This window comes from Trichomycterus rosablanca, chromosome 21 (genome assembly GCF_030014385.1).
Source record: "Trichomycterus rosablanca isolate fTriRos1 chromosome 21, fTriRos1.hap1, whole genome shotgun sequence".
Taxonomy (NCBI): domain Eukaryota; kingdom Metazoa; phylum Chordata; class Actinopteri; order Siluriformes; family Trichomycteridae; genus Trichomycterus; species Trichomycterus rosablanca.
In genome coordinates, this window is record NC_086008.1 from 852,501 (window position 1) to 875,000 (window position 22,500).

The 22,500-nt window shown below is 44.9% G+C and overlaps 1 protein-coding gene across 6 annotated transcripts in view; it reads right to left on the reverse strand.

Annotated features, from left to right (window-relative positions):
- Positions 1-22,500, reverse strand: part of fbrsl1 (fibrosin-like 1) — a 216,396-nt gene that overhangs the window by 90,146 nt on the left and 103,750 nt on the right. For all 6 annotated transcript variants that reach the window (XM_063017416.1, XM_063017418.1, XM_063017419.1 and 3 more), the window contains exon 5: positions 18,079-18,108. In XM_063017416.1, the coding sequence (XP_062873486.1) occupies positions 18,079-18,108 (30 nt within the window). The remainder of the gene's footprint in view (positions 1-18,078; positions 18,109-22,500) is intronic.

Below are 22,500 nucleotides of genomic sequence, written 5' to 3' on the forward strand. Positions count from 1 at the left end.
ACCCGCTGACAGGTATGTGATTAAATCAAAGCTACAGCCTTAAGTGCTGAAGTATCGGCCTGTCACTCGCAATCTACAGCCCGGCGACACACACACACACACACACACACACACGTGTCTTCTCGCCTGGCCTTTACTATCAGCACACCTGCCATCCACAGAGCGCTGCAGGGCTGTGAGGGTGTTTAGCTACTGTGTGTGATTTGGGACATGTCCATTGTAGTCTATATAGTAAAAAGGATAGAATGTGTGATTTAGAACATGTCCAAAAAGGACTCTATAAGGGAAAGGATAGTGTGTGTGTGTGGTTTGGGAGATGTCCATTGTAAAGAACATAGCAGAAAGACTATTGTGTGGTTTGGGACATGTCCACAATTTAGAAAATAGTGGATTGGACAGTGCGTGTGGTTTGAAATATGTCCACAAAGGTCTATACAGTAGAAAGAATACAATATGTGGTTTGGGACACGTCCATTATACACTATATATCGGAAGGGATAGTGTATGAGATTTGGGACATGTCCACAATGGACTTTATAGTACATAGGATGGTGTGTGTGGTTTGGGACAAGTCCACTATGGACAACAATGTGAATCGGACAGTGTGTGTGGTTTGTAATATGTCCGCAGTGGACTATACAGTGGAAAGGGCAGTGTGTGTGGTTTGGGACACGTCCATCATATACTATATATCAGAAGGGATAATGTATGTGATTTGGGACATGTCCACAGCTGACTTTATAGTACATAGGATAGTGTGTGTGTGGTTTGGGACATGTCCAGAGTGAACTATACAGTAAAAGGGACAGTGTGTGTGGTTTGGGACACGTCTATTATACACTATATATAGGAAGGGATAGTGTGTGTGTGGTTTGGGACATGTCCATAGTAAAGTACATAGTAGAAATATTATTGTGTGGTTTGGGACATGTCCACTATGAACTTAATAGTACATAGGATGGTGTGTGTGGTTTGGGACACGTCCACTATGAACTTAATAGTACATAGGATGGTGTGTGTGGTTTGGGACACGTCCACTATGAACTTAATAGTACATAGGATGGTGTGTGTGGTTTGGGACACGTCCACTATGAACTTAATAGTACATAGGATGGTGTGTGTGGTTTGGGACACGTCCATTATGGACTCTGTAGTAGATACGTTATGGAGGTGGAGCCCCATAATAAAAAGCCCTGTTATTAACCCCGCCCGATCTGGATGAATTGGAACTCTGACTGTAATCCAGACCTCGTTACGCTCCTGTGGCTGAGCTCTCAAACTCCGATGGGTAACAGGACGCACATCACTAATGTCCAGGATCAGGGTGTCCACAAACTTTTGGCTACGCGGCAGCAGTGTGTGAGAGCGACGGTGTGTGTGTGTGTGTGTGTGTGTGTGTGTGTGTGTGTACCTGCGATAGGCTTCATATCTCTGAAATCCAATCACGTCGCGTCGGCCGCGCCCGTTACGGCTCTGAGTGATTCCGGCCGCTGAAGGTCGTTTCAGCCGCTTGTTAAATTTTACGAGACTCATTTCGTCTCTCCGTAAAAAACGCGGCTCCTGAAAACGAGCGGGAGAACGAGACAGCGTCCGAGGTCCATTAGCCCGACGACCCCGAGCCGCCATGAGCCGCGGCGAGAGTCTCAACAAACCGAAACGCGTTAGCATAAGAGCTAACGCGGCGTTTAAACAAAGCAGTTTACATACTATCATTTACGAACGACACAACGTTCACAATCCTCACCAGGAAAAGCAGCTAGCTGGACTGACGGCGTCATTTCACAAGCGTTTTGCTAGGTTAGCAAAGCTAGCTAGCTTTTTTCTATTGCTAACATTAGCTAGCTGAGTAGCGCAAAGATTAGCAAACGCTTTGAGAAATGGGCGGTGTCACAGATCTGCGCTAGGACATTTGCAAACACGTTTGTGGGGACGTCCCTGTCGCTAAAGAAAGAGAGAGAGACAGGATGCTAATCCATCGTAGAGCCGGTCACAGCTAATCGACCGGCCGAGAGCTCCGCTGGAGATTCGAACCCTGGATCCCAGCGATAGTGAGCTAGCTTGATTTATTGCCAGCACTTCGCTACACAATTTCGTAAACAATAATGATAATTTGTAACTCATAGCGATTCGCGGTTAGCCTCAAGCTAGGGGTCATATCCCATGCCCGGGTCTCTGGGAAGAAGAGACGACGGGCGCGGCAGGATTAGCGCGTCTAGCCGCTGCGCTGTTCCGGCTTGAATGTGGTGCAGTAGGTGGCGCCGCACTGGAGTCGGTGAGCGAAGTGGATGAGGGTGAGTTGAGGACGCTAATGAGACCTAGCGAGGGACCATCCCTGCCTCGCTCCATCGCTTTCTCGTCCCTGCGTTAGCGCAGCGCTTCGAACGCCGACATTAGCTTTCGAAGCGCTGCGCTAACGCAGGGACGAGAAAGCGATGGAGCAAGGGAGGGAACGAGGGAGCAACCCCTCCCTCCCCCCGCGCCCGTATCTCTGTTCGGCGGCTATCTGTCGGCGCTAATGCAGCGTCTGATGGGCCGCTGGAGATCTGCACTTCCAGGAAGTGGAGTTAGCGGGCAGGAAGAGCATTAGCGGGAGGCTCTCAGGAGGGGAGTGAAGGATGAGTGCAGGAGCGAGAGGAACGTTACGGCTCCTCCGCCGCGGGGTTTAAAACGGAGAGATCGGCCGCGCGGCGACGCTAAAGCTAACGCGCCGCTCGTTTAGACGGAGGATACTGCCGACGTAGCGAAAGGGAGAGCGCCGGGGGATTCGGCGTTATGGGTTTGGTCCTAAAGAGCAGTTTAGCGTCGGCGTCACGGAGACAGCGAGCGCTTTCTAAACACAGATATGTTGGACAGGACCATCCCTAAACTGTTGGGTTATTTTCTACACTCTTTAACAGTGGGTGTGGCTGAAACACCTGACCCTTGATAATTAAGGGTGTCCACATACTTTTGGTCCAATACAGGTGTTTATTTACTGCAGTCTTGTAGTGAACCTGGAACCATCCACAGGGTTACGTCTGCTACCACCACCGCACTTCACATCAGGTTCAGTGTTGTTGGGTTTGATTGGGTGAGAGTTTGAGGTTCTTGTAGGTCTGAGATGAGACCACTGTTCCACCTACTAAAAACTTTAGGGATGCAGCTACAGGAAATCCTGTACTAATACTGCACTGTAGTAATACTGCACCGAATAAATACTGCACCGAATAAATACTGCACTGTACTAATACTGCACTGTAGTAATACTGCACCGAATAAATACTGCACTGAATAAATACTGCACTGTACTAATACTGCAATGTACTAATGCTGCACTCTGCACCGAATAAATACTGCACCGAATAAATACTGCACTGTACTAATACTGCAATGTACTAATGCTGCACTCTGCACCGAATAAATACTGCACCGAATAAATACTGCACTGTACTAATACTGCAATGTACTAATGCTGCACTCTGCACCGAATAAATACTGCACTGTACTAATACTGCAATGTACTAATGCTGCACTCTGCACCGAATAAATACTGCACCGAATAAATACTGCACTGTACTAATACTGCACTGTAGTAATACTGCACCAAATAAATACTGCAATGTACTAATGCTGCACTCTGCACCGAATAAATACTGCACTGAATAAATACTGCACTGTACTAATACTGCACTCTGCACTGAATAAATACTGCACTGTACTAATACTGCACTGTACTAATACTGCACTCTGCACTGAATAAATGCTGCACTATACAATTACAAATAATTTTACATACACTACTGTAAAAAATACTGCAGCAAAAATACTGCACTGTACTACTACTGCACTAAATAAATACTGCACTGTACTACTACTGCACTAAATAAATACTGCACTGTACAAAACCTAATACAAATACTGCAGCGAATAAATACTGCATTGTAAAAATACTGCACTGTATAAATACAAATACTTTTAGACACTGTATTGTAAAAAATACTGCACCAAAAAATACTGCAATACCAATATTGCATACAATACAAATGTAAATACTTTTACAAATACTGCATCCATAAAATATTGCACTGCACTGTACAAATACCGTAATGTACTAATATTGCATTACAAGTACAAATACTGCATTATAAAATACTGCGCTGTACCAACTGTTCAGTCTTGGTCAGTAATTCGGTGCGTGACATCACAGGTAATAAAGACCTCACCAACACAAACACCGGTATGAGACGAGGGGTTTAAGAGGGTCGAGAAAATTTAATCCAGAGGAACCCGGAGAGTGGGAGTGGGGGACGCGAGAGCTTTATAAACACTCTCCGGCGTTTCTCCATCCTCAGTGAGCAGAAATACACCAGTCTCACTCTCTCTCTGTCTGTCTCTCTCTGTCTGTCTCTCTGCCTCATATTATAACTCCTCTCTGAAGTCGATTCCCTCGCTGGCACTTACAAATGAGTCCATTAAGTCGTCCTTTCTCTCCCCGAGCCCAGGAGAGAGCGCCACGTCCCAATTATAATTTTACAACGGCGACGGCGTGTAGAGGAGGGCCGACGCCCGGGAGACAGCCGGGCCCCCATCCCGGGGACACGGGGCCGATTTAAAAGCGTACCAGCGGCCGCACGCGAGGACGGATCCGTGGCTCGTTACTCATGGCCTGTAATAGCGGCGTTCTATTATCCGACACGGCGGTGACAGGCGAGTCTCCATCATCCATTAGGGGCGTTTGATCCGCCGCTATCTGTCTATAAACGATGACGGGGGGCGAGGGGGGCGAGCAAATGGATTCGGGACGAGCGCTACGATCCATCAGGCGCTTAATGAAAGGGTGAAAGAGGAGAGAGGAGGCAGACAGGTGTTACCAACACTGATTTATTTCTCTCAACGATCATCCGAGGGTTCCCCTCATCTTTAATATGAGTGCCGGGGTTTCCGCTAAGCACACGGGGCCGCCGCGGTCAGGGCCGCTAGCGTATGCCGAAATCCGCCGTATGGCTACAAGTACGTGGACATCTGACCAGCTCAATGAGCGATAATATAAAGCCTTCCCTCCCCCAGGCACCTGTAACAGCCTGCACCTCTCTAGACGGCTTTCCATTAGGATTCGGAGTGTATCTGTGGGAATTTGTGCCCCATTTTGGGCACTTATGTTGGACGAACAGGCCTGGCTTGCAATAAACGTTCCACTTCATCCAAAAAAGCATCGAACAGGGTCATCAGATGAGGATTGCTGACGTGTTCAAGTGCTACTAAATACTTACTGTAGGCTTTCAGGCGGTTAGTAGGTGACTGTAATGATACCCAGGTGGTTTCCAGGGTATGGCTAGCTGGTTGCTAGTTGCTTTATTCCAAGTGTAAACGGTTCGTAATCAGAAGGTCACTGGTTCAAGTCTCACCACCGCCAGGCTGCTGCTGTTGGGCCCTTGAGCAAGGCCCTTAACCCTCAATTGCTCCGACTGTCTACTGTCACATGACCGTAAGTCGCTTTGAATAAAAGCCTCTGCTAAATGCCGAAAATGTAAATATAACTGGTAGGTGACTGCAATGACACTCAGGCGGTTTCTAGGGTATGGCTAGCCGGTGGCTTCTGGAAAACTGCAAGCTGGTTGTTGAGCGGAGTGGTGAAACAGTGCCGTAAGTAGGTTGTTAGGATGCGGCAAGGGGTTGCTACAGTGTTGCTATGACGTTGCTATGGCATTGCTATGGTTTCCCAGACAGTAAAAAAGCTGTGTTTGATAAAACAGGAACATAAAGTAAAGAAGTGCTGTTATTACACGTACAGTCGAGTTATTTATTTTTTTCTATATATTTTTTTTAAAACTACAAACCAGATGTTTTAAACAGATTCACTTTTAATTCTTAGATTTAATAAAATAATAAAATAAATAAATAAATAAATAATAATAATAATAATAAAAATAAAGTAGTAATAATAAAAATAAAGTAGTAATAATAATAATAATAATAAAAAAAATAATAGAAATAATATAATAATAATAATAATAATGATAATATTAATAAAAATAATAATAGTAATGATAATAATAAAAATAATAACAATAATATAATAATAATAATAAAAATACTACTACTAATAATAACGATAATAAAATAACAATAAAATAATAATAATAATAATAATAATTAATAATAATGATAATAAAATAACAATAAAATAATAATAATAATAATAATAATAATAGTAATAAAAATAATAAAAATAATAATAGTAATAATATAATAATAATAATAAAAATACTACTACTAATAATAATGATAATAAAATAACAATAAAATAATAATAATAATAATTATAGTAGTAATAACGATAATAAAATAACAATAAAATAATAATAATAATAATAATAATTAATAATAATGATAATAAAATAACAATAAAATAATAATAATAATAATAATAATAATAGTAATAAAAATAATAAAAAATAATAATAGTAATAATATAATAATAATAATAAAAATACTACTACTAATAATAATGATAATAAAATAACAATAAAATAATAATAATAATAATAATAATAAAATCTCTCAGCCGATCCTGTCGGATTAGCGCTGGAATAGAAACAGTTCCTGTGAGCTCGCTGGGATTTTTGGACATGTAACGTTCCCCTCAAGCTCCCTCCCTCCATCGTCCCCCCCCGCCCCCCCTCGTTTCCTCTGGTGGTACACGGCTGCGTTCCTATTTTTGCCGCTGACCCTGCCAGCAGTTCAGACGGCGTCTAGTGAGCGTATCTGATTAATTGGTTCTGCGCCTCGTTTTGCACCGACGGCTAATGAAATCACGCAGGAATTAAGCCGTTAAGGGGCCAAACATTTTCTTCCTGGCTCATCTTAACGAGCCTGGAAAGCAGCGCGCACACTCACACACACACACACACTCACACACACACACACACACACACACACACACTCACACACTCTCACACACACACACACACACCGTCTCAGAGACGTGCCAACACCAGCTTGCATCCAAGATGTGGAGAGAAGGCCGAGAGAGAGAATTAATCAGGGGGAAAAACCCCGAGCTGGATGGAAGGATTCGGGATCTGAGGGTCGGTACGGGAGGAACCGGGGGGAGAGGGGTGTGGGGGGGGGTGTGGGGGGTGTTTGGGGCGAGGGTCGAATTTAACAAGCACGAGGAACCTGGCGGATTTAAAGGCGCTGCTTAAAATTTATGGCCGCACATTTGGAGCGAGGCCACCGCCGACAGCTCGGCCGGCCGAGACTAATAATCCCCCCGCGATCCTTCAGCCGATAGTTTATCAATAAAAAAACGCTTAGAGGAGCCGCCGCGGACGCCAGCCAGGCCGCCGGGTCCTTCCCCCGAATCCCGCCGTCGTTAAAACGCTTCTTAGCATGTGGCGTCCACAGATGAGAAAAACTGAATAAAAAAAATCATCAGACGCTCGTGTGATCAGAAAAACCTTTAGCAGACGGAGGAGGAATCCGCCTGCTGGCCCAAGCTTCTTTCTTTATTTATTTATGTATTTAGTTATTTATGTATTTATTTATTTATTTATGTATTTATTTATTTATTTGTGTATTTAATTATTTATGTATTTTTTTATATATTTTTTAATGTATTTTTTAATGTATTTATTTATTTAGCGTGTTTATTTATGTATTTTTTTGTGTATTTATGCATTTATTTATTTATGTATACAGTGTATCACAAAAGTGAGTACACCTCTCACATTTCTGCAAATATTTCATTATATCTTTTCATGGGACAACACTATAGACATGAAACTTGGATATAAGTTAGAGTAGTCAGTGTACAACTTGTATAGCAGTGTAGATTTACTGTCTTCTGAAAATAACTGTGAGTACACCCCACAGTGAACATGTCCAAATTGTGCCCAAATGTGTCGTTGTCCCTCCCTGGTGTCATGTGTCAAGGTCCCAGGTGTAAATGGGGAGCAGGGCTGTTAAATTTGGTGTTTTGGGTACAATTCTCTCATACTGGCCACTGGATATTCAACATGACACCTCATGGCAAAGAACTCTCTGAGGATGTGAGAAATAGAATTGTTGCTCTCCACAAAGATGGCCTGGGCTATAAGAAGATTGCTAACACCCTGAAACTGAGCTACAGCATGGTGGCCAAGGTCATACAGCGGTTTTCCAGGACAGGTTCTACTCGGAACAGGCTTCGCCAGGGTCGACCAAAGAAGTCGAGTCCACGTGTTCGGCGTCATATCCAGAGGTTGGCTTTAAAAAATAGACACATGAGTGCTGCCAGCATCGCTGCAGAGGTTGAAGACGTGGGAGGTCAGCCTGTCAGTGCTCAGACCATACGCCGCACACTGCATCAACTCGGTCTGCATGGTCGTCATCCCAGAAGGAAGCTGACGCACAAGAAAGCCAGCAAACAGTTTGCTGAAGACAAGCAGTCCAAGAACATGGATTACTGGAATGCCCTGTGGTCTGACGAGACCAAGATAAACTCGTTTGGCTCAGATGGTGTCCAGCATGTGTGGCGGTGCCCTGGTGAGAAGTACCAAGACAACTGTATCTTGCCTACAGTCAAGCATGGTGGTGGTAGCATCATGGTCTTGGGCTGCATGAGTGTTGCTGGCACTGGGGAGCTGCAGTTCATTGAGGGAAACATGAATTCCAACATGTACTGTGACATTCTGAAACAGAGCATGATCCCCTCCCTTCGAAAACTGGCAGTTTTCCAACAGCATAACGACCCCAAACACAACCTCCAAGATGACAACTGCCTTGCTGAGGAAGCTGAAGGTAAAGGTGATGGACTAAACCCAATTGAGCACCTGTGGCGCATCCTCAAGTGGAAGGTGGAGGAGTTCAAGGTGTCTAACATCCACCAGCTCCGTGATGTCATCATGGAGGAGTGGAAGAGGATTCCAGTAGCAACCTGTGCAGCTCTGGTGAATTCCATGCCCAGGAGGGTTAAGGCAGTGCTGGATAATAATGGTGGTCACACAAAATATTGACACTTTGGGCACAATTTGGACATGTTCACTGTGGGGTGTACTCACTTATGTTGCAGCTATTTAGACATTAATGGCTGTGTGTTGAGTTATTTTCAGAAGACAGTAAATCTACACTGCTATACAAGTTGTACACTGACTACTCTAAGTTATATCCAAGTTTCATGTCTATAGTGTTGTCCCATGGAAAGATATAATGAAATATTTGCAGAAATGTGAGGGGTGTACTCACTTTTGTGATACACTGTATGTGTATTTATGTATTTAGCGTGTTTATTTATTTATGTATTTATGTATTTGTATTTATTTATATATTTATGTATTTATTTATGTATGTATTTGTATTTATTGAAGTATTTATTTAAGTCTCGAACCACAGTGATTCTCCCAGTTTAGTCGTAGCCGGTTCCTCTTCCTCTGCTGGAGACCCTGATGGTGTATGAGGAGGAATCGGGGGATGATGGAGATCGGTGCGTGACTCTCCGTGCACGATACGGATCTCCGTATGAGCCCTGGTGCAGGTGAAAAGAAGCGGTCGGTGCTGCACACGTGTGGGAGGGGGCGTGTGTTAGTCACGACTCTCCTCGGTCAGGACTGGAGCTCTGCAGCAGCACAGGGGAATCGGATACGACTAAATTACATATCAGATACTAGAAGCAGTAAACGGTGTGAAGGCCACAGAGAATCTGAAATGGGATTCACCTCAGAGTTTCTAACTGCACGTCTTTACCCATGCGGGTGCAGGAAGAACATGCAAAACTCCACACAAAAATAATCACACCCAGAAACTTAGCAGCACCATCATCATGCTAACTAGCATGCTAAATCTGTTAGCTAAATCGCTGGGACATTTCTAGCAACCAACATGCCACAGTGCATGACCGGGCGGTAGAGCAGTAATTAGCGTAGCAGTAATTAGCATAGCGGTCACACACGCTGACGGGAGGCTGACGGAATCGCTCCTTCCACGCTAACGCTAGCGCTAGTGAGTTAATGGGGTGGGATCACGGGGCCCCGGGGCCGGCGTTGGCTCCGAACCGAAGCCCGTGAGGCGCGTCACACTCGTTTACTGATCGGAGGCGAATTCCGTCTGTCAGGGCGGCGTGTTAGCGCTCTTCAGAGCCGCCGCCAGCTGCCTCACCGCGAGCGTAGCGGGCGGCGCTAATGAAGTCAGATTCATTATATGGAGGGCCCCGTCTGACCCCGCCGGCAGGGAGGTGAGAGTTTTAATTCCGGGTCTCCGAAAAAAACTCATTCCTGTCAGAACTCATAAAGCGTTAGCGCTGGACGCCGGCGACGCAGAACTAGCACTAGCGCCTGAGTTACGCTAAAGGATCCGCCGCCACCGCGCTAAAGTTCCTCCAAAGGGTCGTAAAAAAACCCTGACGGACCCCGAGAGACCCGTTTACTCCGACCAGACGTCCCAAGTCATTAAAACATCGCTAAACAGAGAAGATCTGGGCAAACGAGCGCGGTGGCTAACTAGCGACGTTATGATTAGCTTCCCCTCGCGCAGCTAAACCCTCTATAAACATTTATGTGCGCCTCTTTGATACGATTATTATTATTTTTTCTCCTCTGAGCTGAACATCAAAGCTCAGCGTCTCGTTTTCCAGGACCGAACCGCCGGATAATTGAAAGCAGACGTGCTAGCGTGTTTCAGACGCCGTCTCGCAGCGCTAGTTCCTTCCCTCCGTTCTCCCGCCGCCGGTTTTCTTTTCGTCTGAGTTTTTTACCGCCGTGGAAAGACGCGACTCGAGCCAACGTGACTCACGGCTGGAGCTTCCCGGATTAATGCTAGTAATGAATTTAGCACTAGCGTCAAAACCGAGACACGTTAAACTAGCCGGATTAGAGATTTAGGATCATTTAAAAAATAGGATTAGCTTGTTAGCTCGTTTAAAATATTGCTAGTGTGTAGTTAGTCTAGCTCGCAGTTTCTGTAGCGCTAGTTCTGCACTTCCTAGATAGTACGATTAGCGCAGTGTGAGTTAGCATGTTTTTCTTTCAGTGCTAGCAGGTTAGCATGATTCAGGCTAATCAATCAATCAAAGCGGACTACAGACATCACCAAATGGATTAGCAACAAAACTTTTTGCGCTAGCCAGTTTAGGGTTTTAGGATCATTACATTAATGCTAGTTTGTGGTTAGCATATCTGCTATAAAGATAGCTTGTGTAGTATAAAGCTATCAAAAGACAGCTTTCACAACAATGGTTTGTGATTAGCGTGTTCGCTTATGAGATTATTCCGCCAACGGTAACATTAGCGTAGCGAACGTCAACATTGAAGACATTTGACGTTGACATTTGAAGAATGCTAATCATGTCCTTGAGCGAAAGAAACAGCAAACATTGCTAGCGTGTAGTTCGTCTGTTCACTAAAACGTTAGCTTGCAGTTTTCTGTAGCACTAGTTCACAGTTAGCTTGTCGGCTACACTGCAGTTCCTAGACAGTACTTATTAGCGCAGTGTGAATTAGCATGTTTTTCTTTAATGTTAGACTGCATTTGCTTTAGTGCTAGCAGGTTAGCATGATTCAGGCTAATCAATCAATCTAAGCGGAGTACAGATATTACCGAACGGATTAGCAACAGAACTTGTAGCGTAGCTGGATGCTAAGTAAAAGTAAAGCTAATAAACGAGAGCTATAAGCGCTTCCACATGAGCCTCCGCCACACAGTTGCATCACGTTTGCGCTTCAGGAAGTTTTAGCGGCGGATTAGCCGCGATCTCCAGGGAAACGTTTCAACAAGCGGCTCTGGTTAAGCTAATCACAAACACGCGGCGCTTTTCGATCCGGTTCTGATTGTGAGCGACGTTTTTATTTTTTTTTTTTGCATCGAGCTCCTGGACTTCAGTCTGGAAAACATCAAGAGACGCAGCGGCGGCGGCTAGCAGTTAGCGCTGACCCGCGTCTGCTCAGTACAGGACGATTAAACGTTTACATTTTAGCAATGCTTCAGTCTGACACACACACATGCACAAACACACACACACACACACACACACACACACACACACACACTCGAGCGGAATGTGTTCTTAGCCGACGACATCTGCGTCCAATATGAGCCGCTGCAGCTAGCTGATGTGGAAAAAATGTTTATAGCTCTTGGCGTGCGATTCAAAACAGTGTTGCTAACAAAAGCAACAAACGCTAATCCCGCCGTCACTGTGATGAGCGCAAAATGAGGAACAGAACCGCCGCGCTAAACTGGAAACACACGTCCGCTGAGCTAAAGACAAAAAACACTTCAAGCTAACGTGACGTCAGGCGCTAAAACATTCCACCGGCGTCAGCGTTAGAAGAAAGGTGCCACTGCAACTAAAAGTGCCACTGCAACTAAAAGTTGAGGGCCTTGCTCAAGGGCCCAACAGCAGCAAACTGGCAGTGGTGGGGCTTGAACCAGTGACCTCCTGATTACTAGTCCAGTACCTTAACCGCTAGGCTACAACTGCCCACATCTAATAGATCCCTCACACGCACCGTCAGATCCACATCTCACACTGTTGGTAGGTGGCGCTAATAGTTCATCAGTGTATAGAAATGAACTCCGGATCCTCCGCTGTCTGGTGAAAAGAAGTGGCTCCAGTTTTACATGGTTTAGAGGAGGTTGGTGCTTTTATCCTGAAGTTTAAGCTCGCAGTGAAAGTCGGGAATTTTCCTAAACTGGGAGCGATTATATTAAGTTCGGTCGGGCGTGTCCTCTCAGACTCCAGAGCTTCATCGTGATTGGACGGCGCTCCCTGGACGACGTCACCTCGCCGCTTCTCCACACGATTTATTATTTTTGGAAGGACGAGGTTGGACCGCAGAACGATCGGTCACGGTCCGTTTTGGGCCGCGTTCCAGTTTCCCGTCCCCTCCTGTCTGATGGTATGAGGTGCGTCCGCCGCGCTCTCGTATATTGCCCCGCCCCCGGTTAACTTTACGATGTTTTTAGGAGGAGACGAGCGGATTAGCTCAGCGCTTCGGTCAGATGGAAATTCAGCTGCGAAGTGAGATGCGCCGGGGTGGGGGTGGGGGGATGGGTGTCGGGGTTCCTTCCTGCTTTTATCCTTTATTTATTAGCACCGCGTGTAGAATCCAGACGTCTCGCTGCTGTTCCTCCTCACAGAAACGCGCTTCACTGTCGTATCGTAAAACCTCGACTTCAGTTTGGTGAGCGTCCAGACTCATTCAATCTCCTCGTCATTTATTTATTATTATTATTATTTCTGTAGGTTTGAGTTTTTGTACGACCGGAAACGTTCAGCTGGTGTCGGGGATTGATTTTAGCGGCGTTCCGGACGTACAGGGTTTAATTCACTCTCGTATTTCAGCTCACCGCTAGTGAATCTGACGCGGATGATGCGGCTAATGCGATGTGACCGGCGATATTGAATTTCCTTTCTATTTTTTCCTGTTCTAGGCAGCGCGGGTGTATTTTTAAACCGTCATCATGCCAGGCTATACGAGATTATGCACAAGTATCTACGTGGTCAAAAGTATGTGGACGCCTGACCGTGAGCTTGTCGGACGTCCAGTTTCGAAAACAAGCGGGATTAAAACAGAACGACGTCTGTGTGATCTGTTCAGGTTTGGAGTACGACTGTGGGAATTTGTACAGACCAGTGGCGATTTCTCTAAGGCTGCAAGGGAAGCTCAGCTTCCCCTAAAATGTCAAAAATGAAATGGTGAAATATGTACAGTTGTGTTAACATTTCATCGACTACAAATGCGTTAGAACACGTTCATCTCGAAGACGAGTTCGTTCAGAATCAGCTACTGATCACACATTCCCGGAGCGTCAGTGCATTTACCCGCAGGAGCTGAGCGTCTCTTCACTTCTATGGGGCTGCATGGGAGGGTTTTTTTTTTTCATTGCTTCGAAACTCGTCGGTCATTGGATAAATGCCGTGATTTTGTCCCGCCCCCGGACGCCGAGCGTCTCTGGGGGTGAATGGAGCTGTGGGCGGGTCTGGACGCTGAGCTTCTGCGAGATGATTGGAGGATCAGTCGAAAGGCTGAATCCCGTTTTGATTGACAGCTGGGAGCTTCAGTCCCATCGCGGATTTTGCGAGTGAAGTCGAAAGACAAACTGGAACCTGTTTCAGGATATTTCCTTGAAAAGGAACGGAGGGCAGAATTTATGTATAATAAATAAATTGAGAAATTTTACAATGTAAGCCGACAATGAGCTTCCCCTGTTTGAAAGACCAGCAGCCGCCACTGGTACAGATGTACACACACACACACACACACACACACACACACACACACCTGTACACCTGAATACATGTTAGTGTATACACACTCATACAGACATAAACACATTTATAGACACACACACACACACAGATGTACACACACATACACACACACAGATGTACACACACATACACACACACAGATGTACACACACATACAGAGGTGATTTAACCTGCCTGTGGGCCCCCACGTGTATATATAGTTATTCATGCATTCATTTCTGCAAGAATTGACTACTGTAATTCTCTGTATATTGGGATTAGTCAGTCTCTGTTGCGGCGCTTGCAGGTGGTCCAGAATGCAGCAGCAAGGTTACTGACTAATACCAAGAAAAGAAACCATATTACACCCGTCCTTGCCTCACTACATTGGCTGCCTGTTCAGCACAGGATTCATTTTAAAGTGCTTTTATTTGTTTTTAAAGCGCTTAATGGTCGAGCCCCGGCTTATCTCAGTGGTATGCTTTCTCCCGCAACCGCACAGCGATCTTTAAGATCAGCCACTCAGAATTTGTTGACTGTTCCTAGGGCTCGTTTGAAGCTAAAAGGTGATCGTGCATTTGCAGTTTATGCTCCGAGGCTATGGAACACTCTACCTCCTAATATTCCACAAGCACCTTCGGCCGCTGTTTTTAAATCACTCCTAAAAACATACCTTTATAAGCTGGCATTTGAACAGTGAGGAGCTGTGTTAATTTTAATTGTTTAGTCTATTTTTATCTGTTTTATTTTGTCTCTTACTCTGTATTTTTATTTGGTTCTTACTTTTTTAATATAATGTTGTGTTATGTATGCTTATTCGATGTACAGCACTTTGGTCAACGTAAGTTGTTTTAAGAGTGCTTTATAAATAAAATTTACTTACTTACTTACTTACTATTATATAGGTGTTGTATGGTTGTGCACTCACTGTGTATTGTGATTACATATATTCTGATATTTCATTGTCTTTTAGTTATTTTCATATTTTACTTACCGCTAGCATTAGCCACTTGCTACCGTAGAGGGTCGGCTCACCTAGCCGCTGTCCGGTGGGGATGCTGCGGGTCTGTTGCTGTGCGGTGGTGGAGGTGTGGGAATAAACACACACGACAGGGTCGAGTCACTTTAACTGTTTAGTCAGGACTTCAATGAGCGTTACAGCACCTTAGATCGCCTAGTTCCAGAACCCCAACTTCAATGCTGGGACCATAAAGCGAGACTCATTTACAAAACTAACTGCAGAACGTCCGAACGCACGTGTATAAACCTGGTGCTGCTTTCTGATTGGCTGAGCTGAATGTCACTCACATACTAGCTCTAATGTTCACGTTGCTTAACTGAAACCACCAATCAGAATTACAGCAGCTCGTTAGAGTTTATCTGGCCAACCAACAGTCAGAAATATAAATAACGAGTAAATGATTTACAAAATCATTGGTTTGTAAGCTTCCCCATTCATAACAAAATAAATAAAACATAAAACAGCCAATCCGGGGCCCTCAATTATTCGGGGCCCCTGGGCTGAAGCCCAGGTAAGCCCGTGCATTAAATCGCCCCTGCACACATACACACAAACATGCTCATACACACACATACACACACACACACACACCTGAATACATGTTAGTGTACATAAATTGAATGAATAATTTTTTGCTGTGAATTGATAATAATTTTAATGCATCATTTGCATTGATTTGGGGTGGGGGGGTTAGAGGTAAGCAGTGAACAGATGAAGTGAACAGATGAAGTGAGGGTAGAAGGATTTGGATCACAGCCTCCCCGGTTGCAGATTAAATGATGTTCGGACGTCACTAAGCGTACATGGTGTGTGTCGATTCTAATCTCACGGCGCTCTCGGCGGCTTGGCCCCGGCTGATGGAGGGAAGTCCCGGCTGATTGGACGGTGATATTGCGTTTAAATTGGTGTGAGATGAAGGGAGGCGCGGCGGCCGGTATCCCCCCCCCCCCCCCCCCCCCCGCACGCTGTGTTTAATCTGATTTCATTAAGGAGACGAGGACGATGATGAGGAGCGCAGAGCTTCATCCTCACCTCCATAAAGAGACCTTCACAACCCGTCAGCAGCTCCACCACAGAGAGAGAGAGAGAGAGAGAGAGAGAGAGTGTGTGTGAGTGTGTGTGTGTGTGTGTGTGTGTGTGTGTGTGAAACACATGATTTCAGTGATCAGAAGGGGCGTCCCAATACTTCTGACCCTACAGTGTGTGTTGAATCGACTCTCTCGTAAGCGTGTCCACGTATTTTTGATGTCCTGAGATTACAGCCCCTCGTTTCTGCTCCCACTGAAATCATCACGCGTTAGCAAAAGCAGAACTAGCACGACTGCAAATTGCCGCTTACGTTCGACATATTAGCGGAGGGCAAACCGGGAGCTACGCTTACAAAAGATTAGCAGCGCTATCTATGGCGTCTGTTTAGCGGTGAGTAATTGCTTAACGAAGGGGGAATTAGCACTCGCAGGACGCCACGGAGACGTACGCGCATTAGCGCCGCGAGGTAAACAAAAGGATAAGCGCCGGGAGGAAATGAGCAATTCAGGCAGAAACAGGACAACAATGGCTAGCTTAGCATCTCACGGCGGCGCAGTACTGATAGCAGCTGCTGAGATGGATTTAAATATGTAATTAGCCAGCGGAACGCGCTAATGACCGCGCGCGCGTGGTCCTGACTGATTACATACACACTGAATCAAAACTCTGCTCAGAGCATGCAGATAAGCACACACGTGTCAGCCACGTACATCTGATCATCATGGGGAGGCGGAGTCAGGAATCCTCCATCCCCCCCCCCAACCAAATAAGATCTGCTACCAAAGCTTTCATTTCCAGTACCTAAAGTTCCAGTTCCAGTACCTACAATTGTTGGTAAAAAGGTACCAGTTCCAATTCTACGGCTTCAATTTCCAGTACCAAAAGCCATAGTTCCAGTTCTAAAGGTTCCAGTTCCAGTATCAAAAACTTTACTTCCAGTTTTAAACAACCAGATCCAGTACCAAAAGCCATAGTTCCAGTTCTAAAACTGTAAGTTCCAATTTCAGTTATAAAGGTACCGGTTCCAGTATCAAATAACTTTAGATCCAGGTCTAAAGAAACCAGTTCCGGTACCAAAAGTTCCAGTTCTACGGCCTCAATTTCCAGCACCAAAAGCCAGAACTGGTTTCAGAACTAAAGCTTTAATTTCCAGTACATACCAAAAACAGTACCAAAAACTTTAGTTCCAGTTCTATGGCTTTAATTCCCAGTACCAAAAGTACCAAAGCTTCAAAAACTCCAGTTCCAATTCTAAAGCTCCAGTTCCAGTACCAAAAGTTCCAGTTCCAAAAAAACAGTTCCAGTTTCAGTACCAAAAGCTGGAATACTTAATTTCCAGTACCAAAGGTTCCAGTTCCAGTACTGTAGACACCAGTTGCAGTTGAAGTGTTTTAATAATCAATAATAAAAGAAAATTCCACTTTCACACCCACAGCTCTCGGTGTTCTGGGTTCCTGAACCGTTTCAGAACCGTTCCAGAACCCTGTTAATAATCCGGGGGGTATAAGGGGGGTAAACCTGCACCCGTCCCAACTTTTTTTGGAACTAAATTTGTCGTTTTGTTTGTAAATGTTTCTTTTCTTCTCACCTGCTTTACAAGATGCAAATTCTCAACAGTACACCCCCCCCCCATACCCCCCACGTACGTAATGAAGCAACCGAGTTTCACACTGTGAGGAGCAGACTGACAGTACACACACACACACACACACACACACACACACACACACACACACACACACTGTATACACACACACACACACACACACACTGTATACACACACACACACACACACACACACACAGTAAGGAGAGTTGGTACCTTGTCGTCGGCGTCGCTCTCGCTGTCGCACTACAGAGAGAGAAGAGAGAGAATTATTCATGTGTTCACCGCCGAGCTGCTCGTTATCGTACTGCTCACACACACACACACACACACACACACACTCACTCACACACACACACACACACACTCACACACACACACACACACACACACACTCACTCACTCACACACACACACACACACACTCACACACACTCACACACACACACACACTCACACACACACACACACACACACACACACACACACACACACACACACTCACACACACACACACACTCACTCACTCACACACACACACACACACACACACACACACACACACACACACACACACTCACACACACACTCACACGAGATCCAGAACAAAAAATACAAAACACTTTTACTTCAACATCAGAAACATCAGAAAGTCTCGCTGCGCCTCCGCCGCGTCTCCTCTCGCTCTCACCGTGTGTTGCCCAGAGAGAAAAACTCTCTAATTATTTTAACTCTCACAGACACACAGAGCTGCAACATCTCCTCACATCTCCTCATCATCTCCTCACATCTCCTCACATCTCCTCACATCTCCTCAAATATCCTCATCATCTCCTCACATCTCCTCATCATCTCCTCACATCTCCTCACATCTCCTCAAATATCCTCATCATCTCCTCACATCTCCTCATCATCTCCTCACATCTCCTCACATCTCCTCAAATATCCTCATCATCTCCTCACATCTCCTCACATCTCCTCAAATATCCTCATCATCTCCTCACATCTCCTCACATCTCCTCAAATATCCTCATCATCTCCTCATCATCTCCTCACATCTCCTCAAATATCCTCACATCTCCTCAAATATCCTCATCATCTCCTCACATCTCCTCAAATATCCTCATCTCACATCTCCTCATCAGCTCCTCACATCTCCCCACATCTCATCATCTCCTCACATATCCTTACATCTCCTCACATCTCCCCACATCTCCTCACTTCTCATCATCTCCTCATCATCTCCTCATCATCTCCTCAAATCTCCTCATCATCTCCTCACATCTCATCATCTCCTCACATCTCATCATCTCCTCACATCTCCTCACCATCTCCTCATCATCTCCTCACATCTCCTCACCATCTCCTCATCATCTCCCCACATCTCCTCACCTCCTGACCTCCTCACATCTCCTAACATCTCCTCACATCTCCTCATCTCCTACCTCAAAACTTCATCCTCACGCTTAGAGCTCCTCTGAAATACAACACCACCATTCCCAGTACCACAAGTATCAAAGCTACCATTCCCAGTACCAAAAATATCAAAAATTCTACTACCAGTACTGAAAATAACATTCCCAGTATCAAAAATACTACACCCAGTACCAATATTATTTAATACCAGCATTAAAGCTAATATTACCAGTACCAAAAATACTACTCCCAGTACTGAAAATACTAGTGCCAGTATTAAAACTATTACCAGTACTAAACATTTACATTTACAGCATTTAGCAGACGCTTTTATCCACAGCGACTTACACAATGAGCAGTTGAGGGTTAAGGGCCTTGCTCAGGGACCCAACAGTGGCAACTTGGTGGTGGCGGGGCTTGAACCGACAACCTTCTGTTTACTAGTCCAGTACCTTAACCACTGAGCTATCACTGGCCCCTAGTAAACATAGTATTCCCATTACCAAAGATATCAATATACTATTCCCAGTACTAAAAATACTATTCCCAGTATAACAAGTACCAAAATACTAGTGGGTTCCTCTAATGATGTACAGGTGGGTTACAGTCAGTGATTGTATACCCTATATTCTGTATATACAATGAGTCACTCTATATGAATCCATTCATTTGCACTAACTGATTTATACTGGTCAGGGTCTCAGTGAGGCTGGAGTGTTTTTTTAACCCACGTTGATGTAAAGCTCGCTCGACAGTGGACAGCGGCCGCCACGTTCCCTCTCGAGCCTGCAGGAGACGCCGTTCTGATCAGATTAATAAGGACGTCAAGGGTCAGCGGCGGTCACCACAGTGGTAGGTGCGCGACCTCAGGAAAGCAGGTTCAAATGCAAACCAGTTGCTCTGAACAGGTAAATGAGGCGACGCCGGATTTGCACTTTAAAGGAGCTCGTGGGGGAACCGGGCACGTCCAAACCCACAGAATTTTACATTCAAACAGTGTGTGTGTGTGTGTGAGGTGGAACATGTTCTTCTGTCAGATGTTTACACACAGGTTGCTATTCATCTCACACACACACACACACACACACACACGGTGGATTAGTGTTCATTCGGACGAGGACTGACCAACTGCCAATAAAATTTCTTCACACACAGCAGAGATGAGAACTCGCACACACAGCGACTTCAGACTCGACTCGGACTCGTTTCAAATGACTCAGACTCGACTCACGACTCGCAAAAAATGACTCGTGAACAACAAGAGTCCCTAGTGTCAGTATGTGTTAACATTAGTTACATTAGTTACGTATATATCTAATTATTATTATTATAAATATTCTGCTCTCTAATGATAATAACGCTCCGGCCGTCTTAACCCACAACTCACACAATGTGTAAATGTTCCAGCAGCTTCCGGTGTAGTGATGAAGCGTCGCTCCCTACTCCCTACACAGTCTGAAGTTCACTTCATTTGAACATTCTCGTTACCTTTGGATCAGAATCTCACTTAAAATGGTGGAATACCCTACGTAGTGCACTTCACAGGAACGACCGGGGTGAATGGAACGCTCCTACAGAATCGGTGCTGATGGTTGGAAGACGCTTTCTGAACCAATCAGAGCTTCTGATTGTAATTGTTAGTAAGAAATGCTGTTATTTGCATTTATTCGGTTTGCGTCACACAGATGACGTGGTAATGAAACGCTCGATCGGCTTTCTAACCACTTCCTGTTTTACTTCACCACCGGGAAAAGTTTGGAGGTTTTTAATTATAAGCACGTTTACAAAATAACGGATTCTGTTCCTAATGGGACGCACGCTTATAAATGTAATAGCATCTGGAAGAACAGAAGCTAAGGTAAGCAGCGGTTATGATGGTTTTGCCATGTTTGGGATTTTGGCCGCTGTGCCGTGATTTATCGAGCGCTTTTGTTCTGTAATGAAAACAAAACGTATCAGTTGAAGCTTTTAACTGGAACCTTCTTGTTACAGAAATTACATTCATTTACACGATGAGGAGGAAAGTAAAGACACGAAGTAAAACGGCTAAATACACTCGCTAATCTGTTGTTGTTTTTATCTGAACTTACAGATTAGTTCTTTATTTCTGCACATTTATAATATATGTTTTGTGTAGATTATATTGACTCGTGACTCGACTCAGACTCGTATTTTATGACTTGTGAACATCTCTGACACACACACACCTTTTATAGACAGGGTTAAGGGCCTTGCTCAAGGGCCCAACGGTGGCTGCGCAGCAGAGCTGGGATTCAAACTCACAACCTTTCAACAGACAGCACAAAGCCATTCGAGCCAGCAAGTCGGTTCTTCGCCTCGTCGCTAAAGATTTTTGGACAGTTTGGCATTTGGGGTCAATGGAGAGCCGCCAATCCACCTTCTGCATGTTTCTGTGGGATGGACTGATACCACACACACACACACACACTCACAAACACACATTTGCAAACCTGCATCCAGACGCTCTTGTCACCAGGACAATTTTCTCTCTCTCTCTCTCTCTCTCTCTCTCTCTCTCTCTCTCTCTCTCTCTCTCTCTCTCTCTCTCTCGCTGCTGTTGCCATGGCAACAGAGGGGCAATGACATCACCTGGGGTAAGACATGACTATCGACCAATAAAATCACACGGTGCGGAGCGTCTGGCCACACTGAACGACAACACAGAGAGGGTCTCCCACACACCCGACTGTCCCCCCAACGTGTGTGTGTGTGTGTGTGTGTGTGTGTGTGTGTGTGTGTGTGTGGGGTGAAGGCCCTCAGGCTGACTCTGTTCCTCACTGAGCTATAATAGTGTGTGTGTGAGACGCAGAAGGAGGCTGGAATACACTCCATCACACACACACACACACACACACGCACACACATAGATACACTACAAATGTACACACACACACACACAAACTTTATCAAACACACACACACAAACTTTATCAAACACACACACACATACACACTCACTCATGCACACACATAGATACACTACAAATGTACAGGCACATACACACACACTCCATCAAACACACACAAACACTCATACTATACATTCACAAATGCACACAAACACAGATACAAAAACACACACACACTTCATCAAACACACACACAAATATATATAAACACAAAATATACAGACACACACAAATATACAGACACTCACAAATATACATACACACAAATATATATACACACAAAATACACACA